The sequence below is a fragment of the Cynara cardunculus genome (assembly GCF_001531365.2).
Source record: "Cynara cardunculus var. scolymus isolate 2C chromosome LG 1, CcrdV1, whole genome shotgun sequence".
NCBI classification, from domain to species: Eukaryota; Viridiplantae; Streptophyta; class Magnoliopsida; order Asterales; family Asteraceae; genus Cynara; species Cynara cardunculus.
Window position 1 is genome coordinate 14,873,478 of NC_037528.1, and position 18,051 is coordinate 14,891,528.

Below are 18,051 nucleotides of genomic sequence, written 5' to 3' on the forward strand. Positions count from 1 at the left end.
TTTGGATTTTGCTTTGAACATAGAACATGGTCATTAACTCCGTCTATTTCCATCCTTAGTGTTAGGAGTAAAATCGTCCGGAAAAGTTTTCCCTCTCTTTTTAACCAAACTTTTCCCACCTTAATTTTTAACGAATTGACCCGTAAACCTCATTTATTCTTCTCCTTTACCCGAAATGGTGCTATGTTACTGTGGTGTTCAAGCACTCTTAAGAACATCATGGACAATTGCAAATTATGGAGGTAGGTTCTATGCTTGTTCAAGAAGAGTAAACTTGATTTTATAACCAAAACTTAGGTCTTATAACATTAACATACAACCAAAACAAACATGGTTTGAATTTGTGATCGAAGAGCCTAAGCATAGTTTGTTTAATATCTCATATTCACCAACTTCCATTAAATATGTTTGAATTTCTAATTTTTATTTCCTACGGCGTGTCTAGTGCCATTCTATTGGTGTGGAAAGAAGTTAGCAGACCTGATTCCAAGATATTTTTTTATCAATAGTAATATAAATTAATTAATATAATATAAAAATTAATTATAAAATAAAATAAAAAATTACATATAATCAGGGTTTATACAATTAGTTTGAACACAAATATTATTATACACAAGTTTCTAAAGCTCAATTTAACTTGATATTACATTATGATATTATATAATCATAAGTTATGCATTACAAAAAAATAAATTATTATTCAATAATAATAACAAAAATTGGCTTAGGTATGAGATGTCTAGCTTGATTAGGTTCCAAACCCTTTAAAAAGTAGTATGTTTAATTTGTAGTTTTTAAATACTGAGGGTATTATTTTACCTTCTCGCCCAGGATATGAGAAACCCCAAGACCGACCCTGCATATAATGTCGTTGTACCCAAATTCAAACATATATATTGTGTAATTAAGTTACCTATATTATGTATAGCACCTATCTTCTTGTGTCTATGTTGCCATATTTTAATGTATTAAATAGTATCTTAAGATTATCGTTTGATTTTTTTTTTCTAAAGCTAGTTGCGTTTTGCGATTCACCTTTTGTTACAGTTTTTGAAATTATTGTGGCAGTGGCATCACGAGGGTTTTGATTTTAATCCTAGTCATTTGATAAGAGAACTAATTAATCAGTTTGGTGTCAATAACAAAAGTACACATTATCGATAGTTGCATTTTGTGTTTTCTGAATTATACACAATGAATTGTCTTAGATATTTATATGGCATTGGAATTTTGTTAAAATCTTATGTGGATCTGATATAATCACCCCGGCAACACAGTTGCTTAAATTGTATCCATGTGTTGCATATGTCATGCTCAAAGTTTGTGATTCGAGGAATCAAGATTTTGGAGTATTGATATAGGGATGTCAATCAAGTGCCCTACATGTTATTATCGTTGTAAACAATGTAATATAATCCGTTACGTGGCACTTTTAAGATATACAAGTTATGAAATTTTATTTCATCCGGTATCCAATAAATTTTCGTATTTACATGCATTTGAAAATCTAATCCATGGATCGTTTAAGTAAATTTATGACCACTGGCTTGTTAAAATCTCATATAAAGTTATATACCTAAAAATCCCTTTAATTCATCATAGAATGGGCTAATGATCCAAAAAGCCTCCAACTTGGTGGGATGCACATGGGGTTCGCAGTCGACAAGTTATAAATAACATAAGCAAAGCGCGTTTTGATGGATTTGAAGGTACGAATGAACATGCAATCTTATTAAATAAATTGGGATTCTTTGTTTATGTGGAGAGGAGACGACCAACCATGGTTAAATAAGTGTTCATCAACTGGTACCTAGCAGCAACTATTTCGACTTCACCTAAGATTAATTGTTCTATTACCATAAATGGTTGAAACTAGACGCATACCAAATGTTTGACAAAATGCCATGACTACAAATTCATTGTTAACTCCAAACATCAACCAACCAATGAAAACCCACCTTGAAGCTGGATATCATGCTATCAATCAAACAAGACGTGAGGTTGACTATGATTAGACCACCACGGGTGAGCCTTCACGGGTGGATCAATTTGTCTCCAACCCAACATTATAGCTGACTTGCAGGTTATATTCTTTGTCCTCTTTATTCCTCTAATCTATTCATTTCACATCCAACTTCTATACAAATGTTTAATCTCCCTTTCACACCACACTTGTTGGTTTCTATAAATCATATCTTCCCACATCTTTCATTGGGTACCTTAATCACCACAACAATCATGGCTAGAGCAACCATCCTCTTGCTCCTATTAGCCCTTCTCCTCTGTTCCACATCGTCCACTGCCACCCGCCACCACCCCACTTTCCACAAGATCACCACCACAAAACATCAAGATAAGGTATCTTGGAAACCATTTTCTGATCTCTGGTTCCTTGTCAATTTCATGGTTTTTCAAGATATCAAAATGTATTCTCATTTTCTTTGTAGGGTGATGTTGAAACGGCTGAGATTGAAGAAGGGTGCAAAGGAATTGGTGAAGAAGAATGTTTGATGAGAAGGAGTCTTGTTGCTCATCTCGACTATATCTATACGCAGAAGGAAACCCCATGAAAAAAGCTTCTATCTTTATTCATGTCTATTGTTATCTCAAGATTCTTTAATGATGGCAACAGCAGAAATACAATAAAACTCAGAGATCATTTCATTTCATTTTGTTCACAGTATATATATATATATATATATATATATATATATATATATATATACACAGATGGTTGTATCTATAGGCTAAGATGAACTCAAACGCAGAGCTACATGCTAGGCTGAGACCAAAGTCCATGGACTGCTTAACAGGTGCAAATACAGTGAAATGTATATGGTCATAACAATCAAAGATTTTGCAGTCAGGTACCTGTAAGCTTCTTGACCACTTTTCTTCATACCCTCAGACAACTTGTTCAACGAAAATCCCAAAAACGACTTCATAGTCGCAAGTGTCACCCTTCCCGTCATATCAAGAACAAACCCCATGTTTCCGGGGATCGCTAGACTAGATGACATCTTACTCACCCACCCATTATGATCTTTTCTTGCTTTCAGTTTACTCGATGCTAATTCTTTCCCATCCAAAACTTTACCAACATTAGATGAACTTCCCCTAAGAAAATACGAAGGAGTTGAACTTGAATCTGAATTACCGTTTGTGTTTGAATTCGTTAAGACTTGGTGAGACGTCTTGACAAAAGTCTCTATAGCACCGTTGGCAACCACCGCCAACAAATCCCTTACGTTTTCTTCGTGTTTAGGGTTACTCAAGCCTGAAAAAATCTGCTCATAGGGGTTTATATCCATGGTTTTATCGAGATAAACCGTCACCATTGTGCTCACAAACTGCTGTATAGAATCCCCAATCAGTTCCCTGCACTTATCATCATCACCTATAACATCCACCCATCTCTGAACTGAATCGGCTGAATTCTTTGATCCATTCACAACAGAACCTCTAGTGACCTCCTTATCAGCATAGATCGCCATAACCATATTCTTGGCAAAACTCCCAACCACCACAGAAACAAAACCAGAACCAGCAGGGGAAAACAACTTATCCAAAGCCTTATCGGCAAAACCCGTATCATCAGAATGACCTTTTCTGGTTTCAACAAGAGACCCCTGTAAAACTCCAACTGTCAAAGCCCTAGTTACCCTAACAACGGAGTCTGAAAACCCATCAGAACTCGTGATTTTGAACAATTGGCTTAGACTAGAGGGGATTTGGTCAGAATCAGATTGTAGGAACTGTTTCAAATCCTTATTCATAATTCCAATTGTGTCAGCAGAATCGCCTAGAAATTGAACAAGTGAAGCTAAGGCAGCTAAGAACTTGATCGCCCTGGCCCTTTTCTTAGCTACAGAAGGCAGTGTACAAACCTTATAAGCACCATAAGTCGAAACCCCTAAAGCAGCGATGAGAAGAATCCATTTTTTTCGTTTGTGGGTGCAAGCCAAACCCTTGTTTAATATCCGTAGATCCATGTAGGAGACGGGAAGATAAATTAGGGTTTTGTGGGTTTAATTAAACAAGAAACAATCGAATTCTTGATCTGGAGGATAAATTAGCAAAACATTCAAGGAATAAAGAAAGGTAGTGGGATAGGCAGGCAGTTGCAGAGTCTGCCACGGCTTGTTTTTTGGATGGATATATATGCCAATTGCCAAATATCAATAAATAATTTGTATTTGTTTTTAGCCACAAATTCTGGCAATTTAACCAAAAATTCACAAAGAGATACCACCAACTTACAATTTTTATTTTTATTTTTCTATTTAAGTTTATTTTTATTAATTCTGGATGGGTAATTTTTGGTTAAAAATAAAATTAATGCAAAAAATGTTAATACTTTTCTTTTATGAAAAATCGTCATTAATGATTTTTCTTTTACTGAAAATTATTAATGTTTGCCATTAATGATTTAAATATGTTTGCCAACATTTATTTTTTGAAAAAGAAATTTTCACAGGTGAGGGGTAGCGTAGTGTAATTAAATGTTTATCCAGTAAGTGCTTAGTATTAGAAGTCAATATTGTAATTTATTTTATCGGTTAAGGTTGTAGTATATCAAAATGATATTGTATGCAACAATTTACCCAGTAAACGCTTACCCCAGTAAGAGTCGTAACTCTCACTAATCAGATAAGACTCTTCATATTTATCATTGCTCTTACCGGATAAGATTTTTGACCCTCGTCATATTCTTCTGGTAAGGAAAATTACGTTTAGTAAACAACCCCTTAAACATATTTTTTATAATTTTTTAAAATATACATCCAAGAGTTCAGTCAAATTTTTTAAAATAAACAATATTCAACTCTAACAGATCCTTTATTTTTTAAATTTCATCATTAATTATATTATTCAAATATTATATAATCTAATAATCTCAATACACTTTTAGATTTTTTTTTATAAAATAGTATTAATTCAATCTCCTTGGTTAAATGAATAAAAAAAACCTCATTCCTCTTTTCTTTGGTGAAAGTTTTAAAAAAATTCATTATATTTAAAGTTTTCCCTATTTTTTTCCATTTTAGAAACAATATAGAAAATCTGTTAAAATCATATAAAAAACAAAATTCAATCTTTTTTTATTAAAGATTTATTTAAAAACCTTTGGAATTAAATATATATGAGAAATTAATAATATATTATGATAGTTCTTCAATATTTTAAGAGCGTCCAACTCAGGTATTCGAATAAGAATTCGGGTTCTTATTTACATTCCTTTTCTAATATTATTTTTTATTGTTTCTTAACCACTGTTATAAAAAATATAAAACAGATAAGTTAAAATTCATTAAAAAATTATAAATTAATTCTTATAAAACAAAAAATTTGTTGTCATAAGTTTTATTTTTTATTATCTAATTGTATTATTATGTTTAGATTATTTTTTAAATACTTTAAAATAGAAAATTAGCATTAATTTATACTTCGTAAATTAATAAAGTTATATTTTGTAAATAAAAATGGATGTGGAGCTTTTGTTAAAAAAACTTCATTGTAGAGTTCTATTAAGGTTCTTATTGTGTTGATCGGGTTGAAAGCATTTGAACAGTCCCAACCAATGTTTGCGGTTTGAAAAATCTCAACCCAAATGAAACCAAAGTGCAACTCAATCCAATTAGACCGTACAGATTGGTTGGGTTGGTCAAATTGATACTTTATTACATCAAAATATTCTCCTAACCTTATATATGTTGTTTCCTCTACTCATAATTCATTTTTCTGTATCATTTGGTATATCTTATCCATACTTCTTAAATTCCAAATATATCACATTCAACTATTTTTCTCAATTTAGACATATATGTTCACATTTAATAAAACATATATACAAAGGAGTTTTACAGAGATGGAGAAAAGAATGAAAATATATGTATAAAGGTACGTGATTGAGTAATTGTCTAATGTACGTATTAATAGGAACTTAACAATCATATTAAATTCAAAAGATAAAGAATATCGGGTTTGTCGAGTTGATTGAGTTCAAATGGTCATAAACTAATCCCAGCTTAATACCTACAATTTGAAGATTTTACAACTCGATTAGACATTGAGTTGTTTCGAGTTGGGTTAGGGTTATTTTGTGTCGAGTTGGGTAAGCCAGGTTGATTGAGTTGGTCAAGTTTTTAAGCGTCCCTAGCGATAATGATGCGAGATGAAAATAATATAATTCATACTATAATAATGGAGAAGTTGGAGATGAAAATAAAAAAAATTATTTTGAGATTTGACTTTTGATTTTCTAATATGTTATAGATGCTCTAATTTCTACAAAATGAAGAACTAAAACTCAAAATCTCAAAAAAAAAAAAAAGTTACATTCATCTCCAAGATTTTTTGTTTTAAAGATTAGAACATTAATTATATTATTAAATAACTTATATATATAATTAAAATATCAATTCTCTCTCATAAACATTTAACATCAACGGTTCCTATTCGAGTGAATATGATTAAAAAAAATGTCTCTCATTGTAATCATTTTTGAGAAGTTTTCCAAATTTGGAGAAATTTACCCCCCTCCCTCTCCAGTTTTCTCCATTTTGGAGAAAGATTTTAAAAAAAGCAAAATTCATTTTGGAGAATCTTAAAGGGTGGCACGTGTCCCACCAAAAAATGTTTTTTTTTGTCGAAGTGCATAAGAAATTTAACAACAAACATCTGAAATTCAATCTCCAATTTTTGTATAAACACTACATTTTTACACATGGTTTTTTTAAACTGTTTTGTGTGTGAAAAAACAGTCTTGAATGTTTCACGTAAACACTGTGTTTTCATACGTGTTGTTTCACATATAAAAACAATACATGAAAACTGGTTTTGTAAGTTTATATGAATTATTAGATTTGTAGGGGAGGGGGACTATCGTACCATTACAGCCACAAGAAGAGACAGAAACTTGTACTTTAACGATCAAGAGATGATTACAATAGAGCTCTTACCTTACAACGGATCACACACTTGAATCAATCTCCATTTTCACCTATCAAGGAGAAAAAAGATGCATTATGTGATCTACAAATGATCACCTTATAACTCCCTGCTACCTGTGGGTAACTTGGTCTTTTAGCTGTTATATGCAACTTATGGGAAGTTTACCAAACACGAGCAAGTATTTGTCGAGTGTCACTTACCGGGTGAGCATGAAAATGAACGAGAATCTGACCGGGTAAGAGACACTTACGACCGAGAACCTGATAAGAATAAGTTGGGTGGTGACTCTTGCTATTGAGCGCTCACTCTGTAAGCATTCGGTAAACGGCTCCTTACTCTTAACGACTTGAAATCACAGGCATATCACATATGCAACTTGCAAGAAATCAGAATTGACCATCATAATCCACACTTTAAGTGGGCACGTATTTCCCCAGATCAATACACATCAGAAGCTGTAGTTACGCTTGAGAAACTGTAAACAAACAAACTATTTACGCCGCCATACACGATTAGTCCAACAATTATGAGTTAGAAAAATGTTTGATATCATCAATGTCGACAACATCAAGCCAATCGTTAGGTTCCTTCCTTTCAGAGTTATGAATGCTTACTTGTCCAGACCCACCACGTTCAATCGTCGAAGAGTGGCTGTCCTTACCCAAACCAGTGGAGCTTCGACCCAACTGAACCCAACCTCGTGAGTCTTTTGTTGAAGAATCAGAGCCATATGTTGGTTTCTTGTAATTTATAGGTATGTTTCCATCATCATCATCATCATCATCATCATCCTCAAGCTCACTAAACGACACATCCTCATCATTCTCGATAGGAATGGTAATTCTACCTCCAACAATCTCCGAGTTTTCTTCCTTTAACCAATCATCTGTCTCATCTTTACCTTCCATTGCAACTGAGGTGACATTGGAACCCCTATTCTGATTGTGAGGCTCCTCTTGAATCACAGATTTGTCTACAATCTGAATCTCATCACTGTGGATAGGGTGTTTTTCAGTCTCTTCATTAGCTAATATAGTGGGGGTGCCAGTCTCGATTGCAGATATCTCAAGGGGGACAGATTCTAACTTGGTGCTGGATGGGACAGAATGACGCTCTCCAGGTGCAGAATCAAGCATATTTTCAGGATAAAAATTGCTTCTTGGCCCTTCTTTCTTGGATTCCGGATAAAAACGGTTCTTCAACTCATATGCTAGTGAGGCTCTGACTTTCACAATCTGCAAAGAGAAAAGTGAGATTGGTGGGACAGTAAGAGGCAATGAGAAAAAAAACAGAGTGCCATTGTAAAATTATATAAAGGTAACTGTGAGCCTTAATCTCCTTAACAATAGAAAACTAGAGCCAGTTCGTTTAGTGACTTCATTTCATTTCTCATATCTCATTGCAGCACAGAGTAGCATTGGATATGTGGCCAAATAAATGAAGATTAGACATGTAATGGATTGGGCTGAACAAACGATTCATAAGCCAACACAAAGGTAGTCATGGAATCTATCAGATGGACCACAAAACTTGTCTGTCTAATAACTGCGTTGAAATTGAATTCAATTCCAATGGAATTAGAGATTCCACCGATTGGATGACTACTCATTCCATGGCTTTTTGCTTGGAATTAAATTTCATTCAAGACAAAATACCCTAAAATAATAAATAATTTGAAATAATAAATGATTTTACTAGCATTTATAATTGAATCAACAAAAAAACAAAAATATCATAAAGGGGGTATTTTGGTCATTTATCATCATTTTCTCCAATTCCAAAACTGCATTATAGACAGATTCCAATTGCTTTGACAAATTTCATTTTGTTTCCAGCCAACCAGACGTATGGTCAAACTTGATTCAATTCGATTCCAATTCCTTTGTATTTCAATCCCTTTGACAGATTTCATTACTTCCCAAAACATTCAGTGAACCAAACGCCCCTAGAACTTTCTTTACAACAAGGGTCCCGATTAAGCTAAAAATATAGGGAATAATTGTTTTACTCTAGGGTTTTATAAAGCTAACGTTAACGACTTGTTTTCTCAAATATGTTCATTTTTTTCTGAACTTGTCCTTGGCAACCGAAAGCAACTAGTATGGGACTTAAAAACAACCTGTTGGTTAAACTTGGCCAGTATCAGAACTCCAGCCAATTTGGCTGTTTTGCCTTTTATTATACATGTATTATGTATTTGTCTGTGCTTTGATGATAGGTAGTGGTGTTATTCAATACTATCACACCTTTATTTCAACATTATTGTAGTATTATTCACACCTATTTACATTGCGACTTGCAAATGACTTGGCACCTTACTGACGCTAGCTGATCAAGGTAACCAGCAGTCTTAAGTTAACCTTTTATCTTTCTTAGGAGGCTCCAAAGTGTTCAAGGTTGAGGAGGAACGAACAAAATCTAGTTCAATCACAACAATATATGCAATAGAACAAACTAATACCTAGCTTATGGCCATTATTCAATAGCAAAGAGATGTAAGATAAGCACATTATTTGAAGGTCATTACTACAATATGTTATCCAACGCAGTTCAATTACACCCACAAACTCCACAGTCTCCACTAGAAACTAGCCTATCTAAATGTTCATAAGGAAACCTCCATTAGTGAACTGTGGCAGCTGTAAGGTTCAGCTTCCGATATTGAGCATAATGTAAGGCCAGAAAAATCAGTTGTGCCACTATGTGTTTCTTGCAACAGGGGACAGAACACAACGCGCTAAAAATGTTTAGGTTCGGGCATAGAGATTGCCACATTAGGAAGTCGTTCTTGCATGATAGCATGTACCTGTGTCAAGCTCAAACTCAACAATTGCAAGTTTAAATTAAGCTCCTGTACAGAGAACCTGATTAAATGAGCAAGTGTCCATTCCCAAATTTTAACTAATGTCATAGTGACTTCACCATATGTGTCTATTTCCATCCAGCAACATTAGTTAGCACAGTTGAGAGATGCCACATGCAAACTTCATAGGCGACATAAGCATAAAATTAGCAGCAAGCTACAAGTTTAGTTATTATACTAGGCTAGGGAAATAGGAATGCTTTTTGTACTCCAAAACTTATCTGCAAGTATAAGGCCAAGTAAAAGCAAGCACAGAACATAAACCATATAAATCATATCACTTGTTTAGCCAACCTAAAAAGTTTAGAAGATTTGTGCCAGAGATTTGTAGGGATAAACAAAATCCACAGGACCATGAGTTAGAGCTGGAGTCTCTCAGAAATATTGGAATTCAAAACAAAATTTGATAAGACGAAAAATAAGAAGTCAGCATAGTTACCTAGCACACTTACCTTGGGTGTTGAAAGAAGTTCAGCAGCATGGCGTTCAAACCTAGGATGCAAAAGTACAAAATATATCTTCCAAAAGGAACTCTCACTCATATAAGCTGGGCAGAGCTCAATCCTAAGAGCACCCAATCTTGGCGCTAAACGTTCAACAGCCAAAGCATGCTCTTGTTGGGCATCAGATAGGTCAAAATCTGGAGTAAAAGGAACAGCAAGCATAATATGATCATCAGACCCACACTCATATGATAGGATACTCTCATAGTAAATGACTTCGAAACTTCACTAGTTAGCCAGCAGAAACATCAAAGAGACCTGGTTTTCATAGATGTTAAAGGACAAACGAAGCATTAGCTTGAAGTGAAACTTTCATCAATGCGGGAGAAGTCTTGGCAGTTATGCAACATCTATAAACACTCTGGATGATAAAATCTTGTTTGTTTTCCATAAATTAAGTTGTTCAATTGTGCTCATATCAATTAAAATCAAAATTAGCATTACCAAAAACCATGTATGATATAATCAGTACATAGTCCAATATGCTCTGACTATTAAGTATATTGCAATATTGAATGAAATTGTTTTACCTTCATCATCGTTTTCATCCTTCAGTAAAGGAAAATCCAACCAAGTCTTAGGGTGCATTGCAATATCCGTAGCAAAAGCCACAACCTCATCCGTAACGCCAACGGCACCATCGTCATCAGTTGAACCGTAATCGTCATCGTCCGATTCCAGCTCAAGAAAACTCGAAGCCATTTTCGTAATCTCCGACACATCTAAATTGTTAGACAGCTTAGCAATTCCAGTACGGAACTTCCCCCCGATCTCGGCGAAGTCTCTGCGTATACCAGATATCGCTTCTGGAGCAGAAGCTTCTGGATCGGACGACTCCGATCGCTCATTAGAGTGTCCGGGGGGAAGCGAAGGGGAAAGAAATGAAGCGACGCCCCAGAGTTGTCGAGTTAGGGTTCTGGTGATCTCTGATAGGTCTTCTTTTACGCCTCGTCCTGGAGATTGAGGCGAATTATCGTCGTTAACTTGTTGTTCGTGTTTCTTATTAGTCAGGACGTCCGTGCTTTTGTTCACAGGGTGTCCTTCGTCGCCGCCGCCGCCGCCGTCGTCTAGCTTGAGGGAGTTGGCCATGGATCGAACGAACCATGACATTATAGAATTGGAAATTCCAGGTTCAGGGACTTGCGATCGTCGGCGGCGGTAGTACTCTGAGTATAGTTAAAGTTAAGAAGGTCGGTCGGTTATCGGATACGGAGTTGCTTGACTTGTACACAAGATGCTTGACTCTTTCACACGGAGTCGTTGCGAATGATAGGTCAAGGTGGTGTTCCAGGAAATTAGAGCATCTCATTCAATAAGATCCGAATTAGGATTTGAAAACCAATTTTTAGGGAAATTTTTTTTGTAGAATTGAATACCATTGAAACTACATCTTAAATAAACTACTCCTTCCTCCTATCCCTATTTTATGAATAGAAACTAAAGCTCTTATTTTAAGCTATGATCGAATATACAAGCATACATTTCATGTTAGTTTTGAGTAATAGCATCGGTAGGGCAAAGCCTGCGGTAGCAGCGAAAAAATCGGGATCCTGATGCATATAGATACCATAAGGGTTAATCCGATCGGATGTCGGGGTACAAAACCACAATCCGAAACATACAGTTCAGGGTTCGTGTCATATCGCGTGAGATGCCTTCGATAAAGACCAAGTGCACTTTAGAATTCAGATAACTGCAGTGATGGCAATCATAGATGTTTGCACCTTTACTTTTTAACTTGGATGCATGAAGAATACTTGTAATGATTTGTGAAAATATGTATCAAACTTGCCCTCAAAACAGAAGTGTAGACTGTGTAGTTGTGATAGCTAAGACTAAAGTGGTTAATTAGTTATCACCAGGGCCGTCCCTGGGGGAGGGCGGCACCGGCGCATGTCCAAGGCCCAAAAATATAAGGGGCCCAAATTTTTTACTTTAAAATATATAGTAGTCTAAAAGAATTTAATAAATTAAAGAAACCAAAAAATTGTAGCATATAATAAGAGACAAAAATAATTTAGTAGATAATAAGGGCCCAAAAATATATCAACTAATTACATTAGAGAAGAAAAAAAAAAAAAAATTGGTTATTCATTATATGCTATTGTTTATTACCCCTCTAATTTTTTTTATCTTCAATAAGGTCCAATGATATTGGCTATGGTTATCTCTATATACTTGAATATTTTCGTTCTTCAACAATTCAACGTTAAGATCATGTGCTTGCTATTRYTRTATATTTTTGTTAGATATTTTTATCAATTTCTATTTTTATTGACTATTGCTATTTGGTTATGTTGTTCTAATTGTTTTTGTTGACTATTGTTATCTAATTTTGCTTCTGCATAAAATATTTTACTTTTTTTTTACAATTAATCTATTGTTCTTATGATTTATGACGTGTTTCATGGTTTTGTGATTAATCAATAAAAATTTTTTTTTGCTAGATATATTTAGTAATGTCTCTTATATATGTCATGTTCCATAAACTTTTAATATTAACATCTTATTTTAGTTGAGCAAAAAAAAAGGAAAATAGAATTTAAATATTTTCATCAATTGTTTGACTTATGTATCTTTCATTGGGATTCCACAACACCACAAGATTCTATTTAAATGCTCAAACAATTATTTGTTGAGTTTGCATATTATATGTTTAATTCATTATTTATTTTTACTAGATCTCAATAGATCATCTTCTCTTTCATATTCTTATTGATCTTCATTTGTCTACTTGTCTAGAAAACCTTGATAATCTTCTTTATTATGTATCTCTCATTGACCTCACGTTTATTTCATTAACACGAAATCTCTTTTTGTATCAAAATAACATATATTTCTTGTTATAAAGTAAAAATTTCTTATTTTTTATAAAAATTTATCAACCATAGTTTCTATACTCTTGGTTTAAAATTACATAATAAAAAGTACGTAAATTTAAGTACTCTCTTATATATCTATAATAAAGATAAATAAGATTCTTTACTCAGTAAATTATTAGCATTTCTTGTGCTCAATTTTATACTAATGAAAAACATTTATTACCGGAGGTCACTACAAGAAAAGTGAGTTTTGACGATACGCCTTTTAGCGATGACATGTATCACAAGTTATAGCGATGACATGTTGTTGTTATATACTCTTTCTAATGATAAATGGACTTTTAGCGACAACAAAAGTCGTTGCTAAAAGCCTTGTTTCTTGCAGTGGGGCCCCTGTTTTTATGTTAGCCCAGGGCCTAAAAAATGTCAGAAACGGGCCTGGTTATCACTTATCAGAGATTCAGAGCGAAAGATTATGTAATTGTTTTTGCATTCTAAAGAGAGGCAGTGCAGTCACCTCGTCGGTCGGACGGTCGTCACTCCTCACTCGTCGGTCGTCGCCGTTGGTACTTGGTCGTCACTCGTAGTCGTCGCCGCCTCGTCGGTCGTCACACAGCCTCACAAGTCACAACCGTTTCTTTTATTGGAAAAGCCCTAAGCCCTAAAAGCCCTTTGTGTTCTTCGGATTTCGGGCGGGTTTAGGGGAAGGATCTTGAGATCCTACCCGATCTGCCTTACCCGATATAAATTTTGGGTTCGGACTTTGGATGACATTCGGGTAATATTTTTCTGGATTGGATCGGGTTTATTCGGTCGGGTAAATCGGATACAGTCATGTTTTGCACAACCCTAGATACGAATGGTCCATTAAGAGCAAGAAATTCCCTAAAATTTCTTCAAAATAGAGAATCAAAAGTCAAAATCTAAAAAAAAGTTACATATTTATCTCCAAGAGATTCTTCGTTTTAGAGAATCCAATATTGATCGTAATATTAAAATATTTTATTCATTTATTAAAATATTATATCTCTCTTTAAAAATATATTTTTAAAGTTTCTTATTAATGGTCTCATTTGGTAATAATTTTTGAGTTGTTCTCCGAATTAAGGTTGCACATGAGTTGGGTTGATCGGGTTAAAAGCATTTGAACAACACAACCGAACTCAGTGTTTGCAGTTTGAAAAATCTCAACCCAATCAAAACTACAACCCAACCCAACCCAAACCGTCCGGGTTGGGTTGGGTTGGTCGGTTTGAATCGTTGGTATATCATTTTATAATCAAAATAAGAACATACAAAAAAGGCTAATAAACTCAAAAACAAAATGAAGTTCATGCAAATGAGAAAGTAAAATTACGGTTAAAAGGTAATACAATTTGAATATAGCTACTTATGGGTTGGTCTAATGTCTAATTTACATATATTAATCAAGGAATTGACAACCATATTAAATCCGTAGTGTAGAAAAGCATCGAGTTCATCGGGTTGGGTTGGATACAAAGCACCCCGGCCCAATTCCAACACAATAGATGCGGTTTGGTCTAATTTTGTATCAACGATGTGTCGAGTTACATCGAGTTTACATCGAGTTGAGATTTTTTTAAAGTTTTTTCAGGTTGGGTTAGCCGGGTTGGTTGGGTCGGTCTGTATTTTTGAGTGCCCATACTCCATATTTGGAGAAAAAACTCTTTTTTCTCCGTTTTAAAGATAGTTTTGGGGAAGTTGTTGGAGCAAAATATTGGGCTCAAAATCCCCATTTTCTTCATTTTAGATAAGCTGTTGGAGATTTACAACTTCTTTGTCGAAATAAATGGAAGTTTGTTTAAAAAGGTTGAAATGTACCAAAATCAAGGTTCTAAATGACACGAGGCATGTCATGGTGGCGAGGTCAAACCTCAAGCCTTACAAGTTGCGATGAGGCTTAAGACATGCTCTAAGGCGGCACACACACGCGCACCCACCCGCCCTTGCATGTGTTAGTGTTTTGAATCACTTTCGAACAAATTAAATTCATGAAAAGTAATAAAACTAAAAAGAAAGAAGAGCTATTGATACCAGATATATAGAGGTTATAGAAAATGATACCAAGAGTCTAAAATCGGGATTGAATCTCTTGAATCCTTACTCACTACTTTTTTCAATTTTCAAAGAATTTGTGTTCTACTTTTCGTATACGGGAATCTAAGTAAATATTTACCTATTCGAGGTTTTAGTTTTTAAGTTTCCTTTTTATGTTTATTTAAATCCTATGTCTCATACATTATCGCTCAATTTATATTATAAAAGTAGACCCAAGCCTAAGAATGAAGCCATGAGGGTTAATGCGGCGGCGAACCCAAAGCTTGATGTCGTAACACGCTATAACAAGCTATTTAGAACCATGATCAAAATATTATCACATTTTGTATTTTTTTTTCTTAATTAACCAACTGATATATGTATATATATAACTTAAAAAACCTATTTATCTGGTAACATATATATAAAATAAGAATAATTGGATCTTTGTTAAATTAATCGGGAAAAAACTATTTCACCAAATAAGAATAAGGATTGGGTTCCACTGAGAATGAAAAATATGATGAAAAAGGATTTCATCATCCTAATTGAAGATCAACATCGATGGTGTAACCGAGATTCATCGAATCAATTCCCATGAGAATCATAATTCATGGATAGATTATAAATGATCAATGGTTCAGATCCCTTCTTACATTTCTCACCTTAACTCCTGTTATCACATGACCATTCATCAAAGACAAATTCCATTATATTTGAAACATGTTCATTTTTTGTCCCAAAACTATGATCTTTATGATGCAGTGTTTTTACCATTTGCCCAAATAGCGAAAACACACGTCATAAGGATATACATTGTCTTTGTATTAAAATGGAAGATAAAAATTGGATTCACTTACGTCAATCATTAAGTTACGTCATGTTTGGCATACGAATAATCTATCTATAAATATAAAAACCAGTTAATTATGTTTGATTCAGACCAGTTAATAAACTGGGGAACCAACTACATTCATAATGAAGTATAAGACCAATGAATTTATCTTGCAATTCATGGAAACTCGGCCGATGCTGCAAACAATGAAAAATCCGCAAGGAGATTCCGTCTATCAAAATTCCAACCTAAAACATCACTTAATCTATTTACTGTTCAACCAAGTCTTATGGACCAAAAAGAACAAGGCATGAATAAAAACAAGAAAATTATGGAATAAGATAGAGATTACCCCTTTTAATATCTCCTTGCAAAACCACCACCATCACCACCCCTACCAAAAGCAGGTACTGATGGCAAAGCCTGTGGTTCAACAGATTTCGTGACAACCCCAGGGAGATCAGCCATGCCAAGGGCAGTAAGCATTTCAATTGTCTCCTTATCAACCTCAATCAGATCAGTCTTAATGGCAGACTCATCGGGCACAAAGTCCATGCGACGCTCCCTTTCCTCCTCTTGAAGCTTCAACGAGATGCCCCTCACTGGACCCTTCTGGATACGCTTCATAAGGTGAGTAGAGAAACCAGCAATCTTGTTCCTAAGACGCTTGGATGGAATGATGGCAACTTCCTCCAAAATCTTTTCGTTTGTGTGGAAGTCCAGAGTCATCTTCCCATAATACCTCTCAATCACTATCCTAGAGGATTTTTTAACAGTCTTGGTACGCACACGCCCCATTCTTTATCCCAAACTAAAAATAATTATATAAACAAAACATCATTAGAAGGATTGTTACCAAAATTATTCATAAATAAAGATAATCGAGTACAAAAAGGTTCAACCAAGATCATAACACATTGACCGATATAAGATAAATGAAGCAAAATAGATGGTAAATAGCCACCATACAAGTTTTTAATAGCAAAAACAAAATGTTGATGTAGTAATGCACAACGGAAAACAAAAACACGATTTAAGAGACGGGTGTTCAAGGTCAGAGCAGTATTTTACTCACCAACAAATGAAAAGCAAAAGTACTTGATCCTTAAGATCCCTACAATAACAAAAAGACTGCCAATGAGGAAGTTCTAAGGATAGTCAATATAGCATGTATACTGCATAGAGATTATGGATTCATCGGTGTAGGCTTCTTGCTAAGTTCTTATTCCTTCATATTAAAGCATCCGGTTCCAAGACTTCAATCTCCATTTTACACACAAGCATCAATCTTTTGTCTGATATCGTTTCAATGAATGGAAGTAACAAATATAAATGGCTTTGATTTTAAGTTATGATTCATATCGTTTCACGTGTTTTATTCTTGTGTGTGTTTCACATGTGAAACGCATATTGATGTGCCCTCTAGATATGAAATTACAGTAATGCATAAACAATACAGGTAATCATAGTCACTTTCTCTCAATGATCACCAATGCACCAAAGACCACTCTGTCTCAAAGATCCCATTTGCAACTTTTTTGTCAATAAATCTTAGACTACTTATAAGTGCAGTGATGTAAACCAAATAAATCAACAAAAACAATGTTTAATTCTTATATCTTCTATACCCGTACACAACTCCAGAATGGAAGTAACAAGTATCAATGGCTTCAAACAAAAAACATTAACTATAAGATAAGACAATACAATACAAATCCATGTATACGATATAGATTACAGATGCATTTAATGCAAAATCTCCCAATCCAAAAACCCTAACGTGAAATATCGTAATGTATTGAAATCACAACCTGTCATGTCCTTCAATTTGATTAGCATCGTCACAAGTTCTTGCAAAAAAATCAGAAAATGTATAAACGAGGGTTAATAAGAGAGAGAGAGAGATTAAATAAGACGACGGAGAATTGCTTACCTGTAGTGGTTGTGCCGGCGAAGAACAGCGGCTCACACTCTCTTCTTTCCCTCGCTTTGGTAGAATGTTGTCGCCAAAAG

General features: G+C 34.5%; 4 protein-coding genes across 5 annotated transcripts; 1 reads left to right on the plus strand and 3 right to left on the minus strand.

The window, feature by feature from the left end:
• The first annotated feature begins 1,730 nt into the window (after window positions 1–1,730).
• On the plus strand, window positions 1,731–2,671 carry LOC112501240 (phytosulfokines 3-like). The gene is made up of 2 exons (XM_025104952.1): window positions 1,731–2,361; window positions 2,451–2,671. The coding sequence occupies exons 1-2, from the start codon at window positions 2,149–2,151 to the stop codon at window positions 2,571–2,573; spliced, it is 336 nt and encodes a 111-aa protein (XP_024960720.1). The 5' UTR covers window positions 1,731–2,148; the 3' UTR covers window positions 2,574–2,671.
• Window positions 2,672–2,727: 56 nt separating this feature from the next.
• On the minus strand, window positions 2,728–4,111 carry LOC112501230 (protein PHLOEM PROTEIN 2-LIKE A10-like). The gene has a single exon (XM_025104942.1). It carries the CDS (start codon window positions 3,993–3,995, stop codon window positions 2,781–2,783), a length of 1,215 nt encoding a protein of 404 aa, XP_024960710.1. The 5' UTR covers window positions 3,996–4,111; the 3' UTR covers window positions 2,728–2,780.
• Window positions 4,112–7,258: 3,147 nt separating this feature from the next.
• LOC112500780 lies at window positions 7,259–11,557 on the minus strand. The gene is made up of 3 exons (XM_025104362.1): window positions 10,854–11,557; window positions 10,273–10,460; window positions 7,259–8,192 (listed from the first exon to the last, which is right to left on the minus strand). Exons 1-3 carry the CDS (start codon window positions 11,431–11,433, stop codon window positions 7,482–7,484), a joined length of 1,479 nt encoding a protein of 492 aa, XP_024960130.1. The 5' UTR covers window positions 11,434–11,557; the 3' UTR covers window positions 7,259–7,481.
• A 4,666-nt stretch (window positions 11,558–16,223) lies between these two features.
• On the minus strand, window positions 16,224–18,051 carry LOC112528201 (40S ribosomal protein S17-like). Of its 2 annotated transcripts, XM_025139171.1 has the most exons (3): window positions 17,972–18,051; window positions 17,850–17,888; window positions 16,224–16,849 (listed from the first exon to the last, which is right to left on the minus strand). In XM_025139171.1, exon 3 carries the CDS (start codon window positions 16,834–16,836, stop codon window positions 16,396–16,398), a length of 441 nt encoding a protein of 146 aa, XP_024994939.1. In that variant the 5' UTR covers window positions 16,837–16,849; window positions 17,850–17,888; window positions 17,972–18,051; the 3' UTR covers window positions 16,224–16,395. The 2 variants fall into 2 exon arrangements, with proteins under 2 accessions (XP_024994939.1, XP_024994947.1); XM_025139179.1 differs by lacking the exon at window positions 17,850–17,888.

Bases quoted from the DNA above. Each gene is read 5' to 3' on its own strand.
- LOC112528201 (XM_025139179.1), bottom strand. From the start codon at position 16,836: ATGGGGCGTGTGCGTACCAAGACTGTTAAAAAATCCTCTAGGATAGTG.
- LOC112500780 (XM_025104362.1), bottom strand. From the start codon at position 11,433: ATGTCATGGTTCGTTCGATCCATGGCCAACTCCCTCAAGCTAGACGAC. The intron at 10,461-10,853 runs GTAAAACAATTT...CTTTTACTCCAG, and splicing joins GGATGAAAACGATGATGAAG to ATTTTGACCTATCTGATGCC. The intron at 8,193-10,272 runs GTAAGTGTGCTA...TTCTCTTTGCAG, and splicing joins AACTTCTTTCAACACCCAAG to ATTGTGAAAGTCAGAGCCTC.
- LOC112501240 (XM_025104952.1), top strand. From the start codon at position 2,149: ATGTTTAATCTCCCTTTCACACCACACTTGTTGGTTTCTATAAATCAT. The intron at 2,362-2,450 runs GTATCTTGGAAA...TTTTCTTTGTAG, and splicing joins CCACAAAACATCAAGATAAG to GGTGATGTTGAAACGGCTGA.
- LOC112501230 (XM_025104942.1), bottom strand. From the start codon at position 3,995: ATGGATCTACGGATATTAAACAAGGGTTTGGCTTGCACCCACAAACGA.